We start from the raw sequence: 14,368 nt of genomic DNA, 5'->3' as shown, positions 1-14,368 counted from the left end.
TTCTTTGGTGGTTTTTCATCAAACCCGGACCAGGGTTGGTCCTCCTCTACGCCTCCAGGTAAGCCCCCCTCCACATGGTAGCTACATTATGGACCCCGAGACATTCCTTTAGGCCCCAGTAGAGACACCAGAGTATCTCAGAGTTTGTGTAACTAACTATCATCTGTATTTAGAGAACAGGAACAACAGGGTAGTCTCAACCGCTTGGTTATGTGCCCCCCTAATGTTTAGATAAAGGAGAGAAGGGAACTCCAGAGTAGGTTTAGCTCAAGTGCTGTGACACTTTGAAGAGATCGTTGTCTTCGGGATTGGCTGCTTTGTTAGAGCAGACACTCGCATCCTAAGAGCCCTATCACTGGATCAGAAAAAGTCTCATTGAAAAACTTCTGGAAAAGTCTTCTCTCACAACAAGCAGGTCCCTGGTGTCATGGTGTCAGAATCAAGTTCTTGCATGTTCCAAATATGGAAGATAGCTTGAGTTCCTCAAAAATCTTCCAATCATAAACCTTCATTATTAGTCTTTGACTAAACATTAAAAAAGTTTTTCATTCTGAGATGAAGAAAACTTTTAAAACCTTCAATTTATCTTTTTTTTCAGTTCCTGATGTCACTGTGATGTCACCACAGTGTATGATTTCTGTCTGTCTGTGTCGTTCTTGTTCAATAAAGTTTTAAAGAAGCAAACCTGCTGGTGACTCCCAGTGTGCAGTGGTGGAGGAAGTATTCAGTTGTTTTACTTCAGTAACAGTAGCAGTACTGCATGTAAAAATACTCAATCACAAGTTAAAGTCCTGCATTGAAAATGTCACTGAAATAAAAGTACTAACAATTCAAAAAAGTGTCCCCTTTGAGTGTTATATATGATATTATAGGATATAACGACTGAAACATTCATGTGTAACAATTATTTTAGTGTTGTAGAAGTTGAGGTGGAGATCATTTTAACTCTTTACTGGGAAGTGTTGGGTCTCTGTAAATACGTTCGATCTAGACCTGCTCTATTTGAAAAGTGTTCTGAGATACCTTCTGTTATGAATTGGCGCTATACAAATACAATTTTGTACATGGTAGTTGTAGTCCTACAGTATATTGCTTCCGTGCAGAATTTAGACTGAAAAGAGGAAGAACAGCAACACAACAACTAACTGACAATGGATGAAGAAACATGGAGTAATGTGCAGCAGGAAGGAAAGAAACAGACAGACCAACTAGAATGTTGTAAAACAACATTAATGTGTTTTCCAGAAAGAAATTAATAACAAAAAAATTATGTTTCACAGTGACAAGGTATAGAAAGTGTGCAGCAGTTATGGATACAAATCCTTCTATCTGGTGATCCCTTTCCTGAAGCTCTGACTTGAGGCAGTAGATATTCTCCCTTAGCTGTGAGTACTGAAGTTTCCAGTCTGCACATACAGCCATTATGGTATAATTCGGTCCAAAAGTAACTTATCAAACAACACAACGGGAAACACAAAGATAAAAGTAGACCATGATCAGTAAAAGAATAGTGTTAAAAACATGATATGTCAAGCGGAGTGGCACTACTGGACGTGTGCTCTCTTGGTGTGACGTCCATTTGACAATAACACTAAGTTACAGACAGACAGATACAGGATATAAGTCAGTGCTGTATACAGGGCAGAAGTTAATGCTGTTGATACAGGGCATATGTAAGAGCTGTAGATACAGGGCAGAGGTAAGTGCTGTAGATACAAGGCAAAGGTCTGCACTGTCTAATTAATATAATCACAACAATAATGATATTATCATTATTATTATTATATTTCAAATCAAATCAAAATTTCCCATATAAAACCTGTTAGTGTCATTCTCAAAAAGAAATCAAAGTTTTGGGATAATTCTGACATTATAAATTATGCTGGAAATCACATCTAAATTATGTCAAAGCAAAACAAATCGAAATTGATTACATTTTATTAAAGGAGAATAATCAACCAATGAAAAAGACACAGAAAAGAACAAGATTTAAGTATGAAATCTGGTTAAAGTTTGTTCCTTCTTTCTGTGTAACTTCTCCCTGGATAGGAAACCCAGTTTATGACTAACATCAGAGCCTTTTGACCTACGTTCCTCATCTATGATTAGAAATAGTTATGGCTTTCCAAATAATGTCTGGTCAAGCAATGTTATTTATCTGATCCTGTTTCATATTTGACAGAGACGTTCAAGCCTTAACCAATGTCTCATTTGTGCCTCATGTGTGTCTAGATGAATAGTTTCTCACATTGAAACCCACATTAAAATATAAATATAAATAATTCTGTCAACACATATCATCAACAATGTGTTTTGCATTTTATAAGTAAATTTCAGCTGGATCTGATCATCCTGCGAGGAGTAGAACATGAAAGTATAAAACGTGATACTTCCTGTTACCAGTATGTGGTGCTATCACTATGTCTGAATATTGTCATGTAGACGTGTTCAGGGTGGGACTGTTATCATACACGTGAAGTTTCATTGAGACTGGATCATGTACGGTGAAGTTATGAGGACGTGTTCAGGGTGGGACTGTACACTGAAGATGAGTACTATCTGTTTGCTGGCCAATCGGTGGAATTCGACACGTCGTCACGGGCACACGGTTAAACATACAGTCACAAATAGCACAACTTTTAATCAGCACCATTTTTTGACTGTACTGACCAATTTTGAAGTAGATCCGATAAATTCCCTAGGAGGAGTTCGTTCAAATACAACGCGAAAAGTTCGCTGAAAGTGAAAATTTAAATCAAAATGGCTGACTTCCTGTGGGATTTGGAGTATGGGTCCAAGAGGCTTTTTTGTACGTCCCGGCATGTTACACGTGCCTACCGAGTTTCGTACATATCGGTGAAATGTGGATCCTGTAGGGGGCACTACAAACACGACTAACACGATTTTTGGTATGTGAGCTTCAGGCACCACTCTACACGTAACCTGTGCATTTCATATTCATAACTATTACGGTCTCCGCACAGTGATTTACACTGCCACTAGAGTGCAACCCAGTGGCGTACTTTCTTTTCCTTTTTAGGTGAGCCTCAGGGACCCATGGGCAAACATCGTACCAAGTTTCATTTAAATCACATGTGCTGTTGCAGAGATATAAACTTCTTAATTTTAAAGAGCGCCACCTAGTGGCGATGGTCTGAAATTGTGTACGGTCCCTAAGGAAGACATGAGGAACTATGGACCCAAGTTTGGTGTCAATCGGACATACCAATGTTGAGAAATGGTCCTCTTCCTTTTTTGACGAAAAATCTACAGGAAGTCTTCATTTTATAGTGCGCTTATTTTTTGAAATTTCAAAAATGTTCAAATTACTTTTTTTGCCAGGGCGGTCCCCAGGTGCAAGGTGAAAAATTTCGTGCGAATCGGAAAAAGCGTGTAGGAGGACCACGGAAAAGTACTTTAAGGACATTTCGCGCTCTAATGAAAAGTTAATAAATTTTTTTTTTAAATTATAGGCGGAAGTGGGCGGGGCCTATATGGGGAGATTCAGCTCGGTCTAGACCTGCTCTATTTGAAAAGTGTCCTGAGATAACTTCTGTTATGAATTGGCGCTGAATTGAATTGAATTCAGCTCCATTCACCGAACGCGTAGATATAAGTTTTTTGAATGTGCGACTAAATATGCAAAAGTTATTAAGTAACCAAAAAGCAAAAACATTTTTCTTAATAGTAGCGCCACCTAGTGGCTGACTCGAAAAAGACGCATAGAATATAACATTTTTTACCAGGCCTGACAACTTTGCCAAATAAAATTGACTTTTCGTATATGTTCAGGGGGGCAAAAACGCAGTCAAAGGCGCTAAAAATAATAACAGGTAAGAATAATAAGAAACATAGCAAATACAATAGGGACCTCGAGCGGTCACTGGCTCAGTCCCTAATAATATCAGTGATATTAGCAATGGCAGTCAAGCAGAACCATGGCAGAAAGAGAGAGAGAGAGGAAGAGAGGAGCTCAGTGCACCATGAGAAATGTTCTGGAGAAGAATGACTGAATAATGGAGCTGAGACCTCCTTTAAATGAGGAGTGCTCCTCGTCTTGGAGGAGGATTTGGCACCCTCTGGTGTCACAAACATAAAGTGCAGTTCCAGAGGGGTAATAGGGTACTATGACCTCTTTAAGATATGAAGGGGCCTGACCATGAAGAGCCTTATTGGTGAGTAGGAGGATTTTAATTCTATTCTAAATTTTACAGGGAGCCAGTGCAGAGAAGCTAGTACAGGAGAGATGTGATCTCTTTTTCTAGTTCCTGTCAGTACTCGTGCTGCAGCATTCTGAATTAATTGGAGCGTCTTAATGGGTTTACTGGGGCAACCTGATAATAAAGAGTTGCAGTAATCCAGCCTAGAAGTAACAAATGCATGGATTAGTTTTTCTGTGTCTGTCTGTGACAGGATGAGATAACAGAGGGCCTTTCTATAGGTTTTAAGACTATCATGCCAAATTCAACGATATTCTAATAACATCACATTTTACATTATAAGGACTGCATTTCTCAAACCAAACTCAACTACTACTCTGGCATAATCTGTTCAAATGAAGGTAATTCCAAGTCACTGTTTTCTCTTCTCAACAATATTCTCAGACCCCCGGCCTCTCTCCCTCCCCACCTGTACTCAACTGCTTTCTGTAACTCCCTGATGTCCTTTTTCAATCAGAAAATTCCTCAGATCCACCTGCACCTAGGCCCAAGCTCCTCCCTCAGCACCTCCCCTGATACCTGTCTGACGTCTCACTCATTCTCCTTCTTTCAGCTCCCCTCTGACTCAGATATCTCAGACCTCATCTTAAAGTCCAAGCCCTCAACCTGTCAGTTAGATCTCCTCCCCACAGTTCTGGTGAAAGCCTGCCTCCCCTCTCTGCTCCCCCTCATCTCTGCCATCATCCATTCCTCACTCTTCACTGGAATTGCTCCTACACTCTTCAAAACTGCTGCCATCACCCCAATATTGAAAAAACCTGGTGCTGACCCTAATAATTATAATAACTTTCGTCCCATCTCCAACCTACCTTTCCTCTCCAAAGTCCTTGAAAAAACTGTTGCTTCCCAATTCATTCTCATCTAACCCTTAACAACTTGTACAAACAATTCCAGTCTGGTTTCCGCCCCCTCCATAGCACTGAATCTGCACTAATCAAAATCACAAACGACCTCCTCCTGGCAGCCGACTCTGGGTTACTCACTATTCTCATCCTCCTCGATCTGAGTGCAGCCTTTGACACCATCTCTCCCACTATCCTCCTCAACAGATTAATTTCCATTGGTATTTCACACACACACACACACACACACACACACACCCCTTGACTGGTTTAAATCCTACCTCTCAGGCCGCACTCAGTCCAACTCCAATCCTGCAGTTCCCACCGGTTCCCCGTCACCACTGGTATGCCCCAGGGCTCTGTCCTGGGGCCCCTTCTCTTCATCATCTACCTCCTTCCCCATGGCAATATCTTCCATTACATTAAATACAACATTCATTTTCACTGTTACGCGGATGACACCCAGCTCTACCTCTCCAGCAAACCCAATTCCACTCTCCCACCTTCCTCCCTTACTGACTGCTTCACTGAGCTCAAATCCTGGTTCTCCTCCAACTTCCTCAAACTAAACAGTGATAAAACAGAATTTTCTTCTTATTGGCTCTAAATCAACCCTCTCAAAAGCTGACAGTTTTTCCCTCACCATTGACCACTCCTCTGTCTCCCCCTCCCCCCAGGTTAAGAGTCTGGGTGTCATCCTTGACAGCACATTATCTTTCCAATCCCATATCAATAACTTCACCCGGTCTGCATATTTCCACCTACGCAATATTAATCGACTCCGCCCCTCCCTTTCTCCCCACTCCACTGCCATTCTTGTACACAGCCTTGTCACCTCCCGCATCGACTACTGCAACTCCCTTCTCTTCAGTCTACCTCACAAATACCTCCATAAACTTCAACTGGTTCAGAACTCTGCAGCTCGAATCATCACCAGAACCCCCTCCATCCACCACATCACCCCTGTTCTGCAGCAACTCCACTGGCTCCCGGTCAAACTCTGCATAAACTTCAAAATCCTCCTGTTTACTTTCAAGGCCATCCACAACCTTTCCCCTCCTTATCTGTCCGAACTACTCCACATCGCCACCCCTTCCCGTTCCCTCAGATCTGCCTCCTCTGTCCACCTCTCTGTTCCTCCCGCCCGCCTCGTCACCATGGGGAGCAGGGCTTTCAGCCGCTCTGCCCCCCGACTCTGGAACTCACTCCCACCGGACATCAAGAACCTGGACTCTCTCCCCCTCTTCAAATCAAGACTAAAAATTCACCTATTCAGAACTGCATACCCCACTTAACTATCTACATTGTCTTTTCTTATCTGTTTCTTATTTCTTACTGTTTTTATTTTTTATGTGTTGTACGGTGTCCTCGAGTGCCCAGAGAGGCGCCTTTAAATAAAATGTATTATTATAACTTGGAAGAGCGCCATTTCCTTTCAGAACTTGCTTTTTGTTTTAATTGGCGGCTTTGGTGGTTGTACCACGGTGCTAGCCTCCTATGTTTTAATTTTTTTTCATAATTACACTCTGACTCCATATTTTTGTGACCTCCAGTTGGCGTAATCGGGTGTCATTACCGCCGACGTGAATTACTATCTTACTATATTTACTTTTATCTTTAGCCAGCAGTTTTAAATACGATTCAATATCACCTGCTTTGGCCCCAGGGATACATTTAACTGTGGTCACTGGCTTTGCTAAATTCACTTTCCTAACTATCGAGCTGCCAATAACCAGAATTGGTTTCTCAGCGGGTGTGTCACTGACTGGGGAAAATCTATTTGACACATGAACCTGTTGGTGGGCTTCTGCTGTCTGGGACTATGCTTCCTTCGGACAGTCACACAGACTCCCTGGCTTCCCGGCTGCTCGGGAACCACGGTTAGCAGAAGCTACACTGGGTCAGCCTGCACCGACTACTGGGGGCTGGCTAACTATTGTGGCTAAAAATTTCTCTGTGGTGCGGTGCCATGCACATTACTATCTTTGGTGATTGATCATTTTGATAACAAAAATTAATTGGTCGTACCAACAGTTTGGTGCACATTTAAACGATTGTTATCACAGCAAATGATGCCCTGTGTGAGGCATAGTACTAAACATTTGTAAACACACTTTGAGAAGGGTCACGGGGCCTTGTCACAACCAAAAATGGTTCCCCATGTGAGGTATAGTACAATCGTATTAGGTTTTTTATTCAATTCGATTTTATTTGTATAGCGCCGATTCATAACAGAAGTTATCTCAGGACACTTTCCAAATAGAGCAGGTCTAGACCGAACTCTTTAAAACATTATTTACAGAGACCCAACAGTACCACCATGAGCAAGCACTTGGCGACGGCGGCAATGAAGAACTTCCTTATAAAAGGCAGAAACCTCTGACAGACCCGGTTCTAGGTGGGTGGGAGAGAGAGAGACAGAGAGAGAGAGAGAGAGAGAGAGAGAGAAAAGGTAACGACAGAAGGAAAGAGACAGAGAACAGGTGCACAGCAACAATAGAAGCAACAACTGCACTAATAGTAGTGACTAAAGGGTATGATGAACATGAAGAAGAAGTACTATTACTTTTACTGAAGTAAATTATGATTACTACGTCCACCACTGCACACTGGGAGTCACCAGCAGTTTTCCCTTTTTCAAAACTTTATTGAACAGGAACAACAAAGACAGACAGAGGATTTGAGAAAAAGAACATACACTGTAGTGACATCACAGCGACATGAGGACAAGAATATTAAAGAAATAATAAAATAAAGTAGATAAATTGAATACAAATACAAAATTTCACATTCTTAATGTAGAAGGGTGTTTTAATGTTTATTAAAAGGCTAAAAATGAAGGTTTGTGATTTATGAATATGTGTTATTTGCAAACAATAACATCAAGTAAATAACAATAATAATAATAATAATAGAATTGGCTTCCACAGAGGAATAATCAGTAAAAGCCAACACGTTGAATAATAAATGTGTTGACATCATGAAAAAGAGACAGAAAGCTTCAAATCGCTAAAGCAACAATTAACATCAACGTCCTGTTTATATTTCTGACACTCTGGAAGGAAAATTTACTCGAATTGCAATTTTACACAAATTGCAGATAATTGAGTCTTGGACCTGTTTGACACCAGACTGATGTGACACTATATCTACTATACTAACATGTCAGTCTGATCACTTTTATATTTGTTGATGAAATGATTGTTTATGGAATGCTTGATTTCCTCACTACAACTGTTCCACAAGTTCACCTCTTTAACACAAGGGGATTTCTGACATCAGTGCTTAAACTTGCAGATTAACCTCAAATCATTTGGACTTTCTCTCATTTCAAACAACTTTTGGACTCTTTCAGCTCGTCATTAGTTTCGGATTTTATACCTGATCTGTGCTGTTTGAAAATCCACCAACTCTCTGAATTTTACAGCCTTTTATTAAATAAACAGCTGAGTCGGTTCTTGATCAGTAGTTTGGTTTACACTTCTTATGTCTCTCTTTTCAAAGGTAAAAATCTGATTTGTGTTTGTTTGTTTCCCCAAATGGGCACACAGTCAGTGATGTATGGAAGTAGGAGTGAACAATACAAAGTGGAGAATGAAGCTGGATTTAACAAATCCTTCATTTTATACAGTGTTGGGATCCAATTGGACAGTTTTGCTTTGACATCATTTAGATGTGGTTTCCAGCATCATTTATTATCTAGAATCATCCCAAAACTTTGATTTCTTTAGATTTCAACCTGACTTATCAAAGTTTGTACATTTGTTCCACGATGACCAAAGATGATGAATTTAGTTTGTTCAAATCAAAGCCACTCTTTACACCTTGGAACTATTTTTACACACAAAAGAGAGACCCTTCTTATGTCTCTCTTTTCAAATATAAAAATCTGAACTATCTGGTCAGCAGTGAGAAAATTTCTCTCTCTCTCTCCTACAGAGGACACAGAGACACTGAGGAACCAGAGCTGTATGACCCAAATCCAGGATAAAGAGGTTCAGTGAATGTGGTGTTGAAGGTGTGGAGGTGGATCAGTGTGTCAGAGGAGACTGTGTAGAAGGACAGAGTGCCAGCAGGACAGTCCACATACACTGCTACTCTACCAGAGGAGGAGGAGGAGGAGGAGGAGGAGGAGGAGGAGGAGGAGATGAATGTTCTTCTGTTATTGTGACAGACATAGTAACCACCATCAAAGCAGTCCAGACTCCAGGACTGATCAGTCCATCCAAACACACAGTCTCTACTGTTTCCTTTCCTGCTGATTCCTCTGTAACTCACTGATATAGAAACCCATCCTCTCCACTCGACCTCCCAGTAACAGCGACCAGTCAGAACAGTTCTACACAGCAGCAGAGGCCAGTAGTCAAATCTGTCTGGATGATCAGGATATGACTGATCCTCCTTCACATGAATCATCTCCCTGTTGTTGTCAGACAGTTTGATCTTTCTGTTCACTGTGTTTGTGTCGACTGTGAGTTCACAGGAATCTGATGGAGAGAACAAGACACACTACAGCTGCAGTTATTGATCTATCATCTGATCATTGATTGACACTTTGATGATGACATCAGAGCTGTGAATGAGTGATGTCACAGTGTGAAGATGGTTGAATGTGTGCTGCTTTGTTTTCACACTTACACTTCCTCAGACCTGGTCTCAACCATCGGACTCCAGCAGGCTCCACCCTGAAAGGAGGAGGGGGGTCAGAGCAGCATGGAAACATGGACATTACATCGCTCTCATACACAGAGCTTATTCTCTACAAATGGACTTACATCTTCACATGGAGCACTTATTATTAATCAGCTGATAGTCTTTCAGTTCAGTGGAGCTTCTTCTTATTGGCTGATGGCTGCAGCTCATTATTTTCACTGAGTGATTCAATTCAATTTTATTTGTATAGCGCCAATTCATAACAGAAGTTATCTCAGGACACTTTTCAAATAGAGCAGGTCTAGACCGAACTCTTTATAACATTATTTACAGAGACCCAACAGTACCACCATGAGCAAGACCTTGGAGACAAGGGCAAGGAAAAACTGCCTGTTAAAAGGCAGAAACCTAGGACAGATCCTTCAGCTCTAGGTGGGTGGTCGTCTGCCTCGGCCAGTTGGGGTGAGAGTGAGAGAGAGAGAGAGAGAGAGAGACAGAGAGAGAGAGACACAGACAGACAGACAGGTGCACAGCAACAACAGTAGTAGTGACTGATGATGAACATGAAGAAGATGATGACGACGACAACAGTAACGATGGGGGACAATGAGCAGTGACAACAGCAACAACAGTAACCGTAGCTATAATAATACTTATAATAATAATAACAATAATATCAGTGATATTAGCATTGGCAGTCAAGCAGGACCATGGCAGGGATGGTTCAGGACTCACCTGATCCAGCCCTAACTATAAGCTTTATCAAAGAGGAATGTCTTAAGCCTACTCTTGAATGTGGTGAGGGTGTCTGCCTCCCGAACCACAACTGGAAGCTGGTTCCACAGGAGAGGAGCTTGGTAACTGAAGGCTCTGGCTCCTGTTCTACTTTTAGAGACTATAGCCACCAGCTGCCAGGAGCAACAGGATCATCCCATCCCAATCTCTCTTTAGCTCTGGTCTATCTCTACCAACTCCTGAGAGAAATATCTAGCTCTTTAGCTCTTAAATGCTTCACTAGTCTCAGACCGTCTCCTAGCCACAGTCAACACTGGTTTATATTATTGTTATTATACACCATGAGAGTGAACTGCGAGAACAGGAATCAGTGTGTTCTCTCCAAGTTTGATGTCAGTAAATAACAGTAATGTTGATGTGTGGTTTGTAATGAATCTCTGCAGCTGCTACAGCTGGCAGCTCTCTGTCTGTCTGTCTGTCTGTCTGTCTGTCTGTCTGTCTGTGTCTGTCTGTCTGTCTGTCTGTGTCTGTCTGTCTGTGTTGATGAACGCCAACAGGCAGCAGTCTTTATTAACTGCAGCTCAGACAAGATAACCATGCTGTGTTTACTTGCATGAAACAGAAATGAAGCTTTTCAGCAGCAGGAATCTCTCTGAGCACAAGTCCAAGCAAGGTGTGATGGCACTCATAGGCACAGATCATTATCGAGTCTCTCAGTCAATATTTTACAACTCTGTAGTGCAAGATGGAAAGCAATGGATTGATATTGACTATTGAATAAATATTTACATTTAAATGTTGATTAGCTGGGCATACTGGACAATATGGATGCACATTTCTCAGTAAATAATAACCACCAAGTATTCAGTCAAGCCATAGTATAAATAGTATTTTATATTGGAAAATGGACAAAAGAAAATCTGGGCAATCCAATTTAACTAGGCCTGATGCAGATACTGAGAGATTAAACTGCAGGCAGAGGCTGTAGGCTTATGTTCACATTGTAAAGACAAAGCCATTTGTATAATATAGTGAGGATTGGAATAATTACCAGGCAGCAGAGACCGTGTTAGATTTCATATTACATTATTTTCTTCATTTTACGTTTTCTACAATTTCTTATTTATATTGTTAATATTCACTTATCTTAAGATTCTATAAAAAATATTCTACTCAATAAATAGTTTTTTTATACCTTACTCTGCTATATGTCTCTACTTATTCTTAGACTAACAGATGGGGTAAACTGTTTTAAAGGAAGGAAGATTGTAAATAGTAAATGGAATGTACTTATATACTTTATAGTCTTTCGACCACTCAATGCGCTGTGCACTACAGCCACACTCATTTACACACATTCATACACAGATGGCAGTGGCTTCCATGCAAGGTGCCAACTGCTCACCAGAATGGAAACTAATCATTCACACATACTCATACAGTCAGGGATCGAACGATCTGATTAGTGGACGACCTCTGAGCCACAGCTGCACCAGTGGGAGTAGTGGGAGCACTGGGGTATCAGGTGTGACTGTGTGGCAAAGATAAATAGTTTACATGGCTCACAGGTTCAGTAGCAGCTTATATATAGTGTCAATGGTTAGGAGGGCCCCTTAGCAGAATTTAGCTTTAGGCCCGAGGGAGGTTAGGACTGGCTCTGTTTACTGTGTCCCCCCTATAACTTTGGTACAGTCCTAAATAAAGATCTTTGGCCTCCGAGACACCATGTGGACAGTCAGCTGTAGGTTCTTGGACGATCTGTGGCTGACTGTCACCTGTAGTTCCTATAGTCTGTAAAAGTAGAACCGGAGCCTGGTGCGTACCCCTCCTCTCTTCCCTCTTTTCCTTGGTCGGATTTCTGCCGGGATGACATTGGGTGGCTTGATACTGCAGAGTTTGGAGTTCCGGAGTTGTAGCAGAGCATCAGTGGTGTAAGTGAGTCCATTGTTGCCGCGGATCTCGGGTAGTATTGCGCCGCAATCACGGGTAATCCACAGTACAATTATAACGATCCAAATCACTTGGTGGCCTTCAATCATAATGACAGACAATAATGTGCAGACTAGACTTTCCACCATGGGCTCAGCACCCCTAAAACTTGGAGTAAGAAATGTCTAAAACTTTTGTTCGTCTTTGACAAGGTTAAATAATGTCCAAAACATACTCAGTAGTTTGTAGTTTAAAATGTATATGTTAAGGACGAATATGAAAACATCCCCGCTTAGCAAATGGTATCATCCTCTTCTCACCTTCTTCTCCTCTGTACCTGCTCCGCTCCGCAGCCCGACCGTCGTCCAGCGCGAAACACACTCACAGTGAGAATCCATTATGTAGTGTTGTGAATCAACTATGTAAGTTGCTCCAAAGCTGTGTCTCACACTTCTTTCCTTTTACCTAGAGTTGTTCCGATTCCGTGTGTCTGTTGTTAAAGTTTATCGTTACTTTGAGACTCATATTAACAATCGTCATGTAAACATGACGTCATGCGCGTCTTTTCTGGTCAGTTGTCATGGAAACATGAAGCCCTGCCAGTGATGCAGCGTTTGGACCAGAGTGAAAACAAACGACAGATCACTGTATACCAGCAGAATGTGTGAAAACACTCACTGTGGCTTTTTAAATATCTGTTATTTTTCAGTTGTGTCTGACTATAAAACTAGACAATAAAAGAAAGTTAAATGTTTTTCTTTTGCTGTATTCATTCATGTTTTACAGAGGATTTAACCTGAACTAGGCTTTGCAACAATAATAATCACATCACATTCATGCAGGCGTAGTAGTATATACTACACACACACACACACACACACACACACACACACAGCAGGTCTATATATATAGGCTATAACACACAGGTATGAGATGTGTGAAAGATAACTCCTAGTTACTCTCTCTCTTTCTATTTCTCTGTGTTTGTGTGTGTGTGGCCTGCCAGTGAGCAATGGACATACGACAGTTCTTTAAAAGAAAAAAGACAGATTCAGGTGAGAGACTAGGGACAGTCCACAATGACCTCTGTCTTGTTGTTTTTTCTTCCAAAAAGTGTCAAGCTAAAGTAACAGATAATATAAACCAGCTATCTGTATGTTGTATCAAATGACTTATGTAGGCAATGGTCCCCTGCTTTTATTTTTATTTTTTATTTTTTTAAATTTAAAACCCACAATGGAGAAAACAGCTTCTCTTGTGAAATGAATTTGTGATTTAAAAGACTATTGTGTTTCTAAGCCCAATAATAATAATGATAATAATAATAATAATAATAATAATAAAGATATTTAAAATGACACACCTCTGTGTGCCTTTTGATCATATCCTTAGAATCTGTAAATGGTCTCCATAACATTTTTGTGACATGACAAACTGACCTCAACTCTCCTGCCTACAATATATATGTGTATGATTGTCAGTGCGAAGGGAAAGAGAGAAAGATGGAGATGGAGAAAGGGAAAGAGAGAGCATGCAGGAAGAACCAGGTGAGGAAACAACAACAATAAATTGACATATAGTGAATAGTGGCAAGCAAAACAGTAACTACTCATACTCCTATACTAACTTATTGGCATTAAGTAGCCTATATTACATTTACTTTTTGTAACATATTATTTTACACCACATTTTTTCATATTAAAGAGGAGGAGAAGAACAGGGAGAGTCCATAAGGGATGAGAGGGAGACAGAGAGTGCAACATAGAGACCACCAAGCCAAAGCAGCAGGGACAGAAGAAAGCTGTTCAAACTTAGGGGATAAGGACACTGGTCCTAAACAGGTAAAGCTGTCTCAATACCCTCATACTCAGTTTGGCACACAAAAAAGGGCCTTTCAAGAACAGTGGTTCAAAAGTTTCACATGGCTGGAATACTCAGCTAGACAAAATGCTGCTTTCTGCTTTCCTTGTAGGGTATTTGGCAAAAATG

The 14,368-nt window shown here is 40.9% G+C and overlaps 1 protein-coding gene across 14 annotated transcripts in view; it reads right to left on the bottom strand.

Annotated features, from left to right (window-relative positions):
• Positions 1-7,314: 7,314 nt before the first annotated feature.
• The window catches only part of LOC127361272 (NLR family CARD domain-containing protein 3-like), a 29,734-nt gene continuing 22,680 nt past the window's right edge, over positions 7,315-14,368 (bottom strand). For all 14 annotated transcript variants that reach the window (XM_051395777.1, XM_051395784.1, XM_051395776.1 and 11 more), the window contains 2 exons: positions 9,701-9,747; positions 7,315-9,549 (listed from right to left, as the gene is read on the bottom strand). In XM_051395777.1, the coding sequence (XP_051251737.1) occupies positions 8,996-9,549; positions 9,701-9,747 (601 nt within the window). In that variant the 3' untranslated portion in view covers positions 7,315-8,995. The remainder of the gene's footprint in view (positions 9,550-9,700; positions 9,748-14,368) is intronic.

Source organism: Dicentrarchus labrax, unplaced genomic scaffold (assembly GCF_905237075.1).
Source record: "Dicentrarchus labrax unplaced genomic scaffold, dlabrax2021, whole genome shotgun sequence".
Classification (NCBI taxonomy): Eukaryota; Metazoa; Chordata; class Actinopteri; family Moronidae; genus Dicentrarchus; species Dicentrarchus labrax.
Note: the sequence above shows the minus strand (reverse complement) of the source record. Positions and strands in the feature narration are given on the sequence as shown.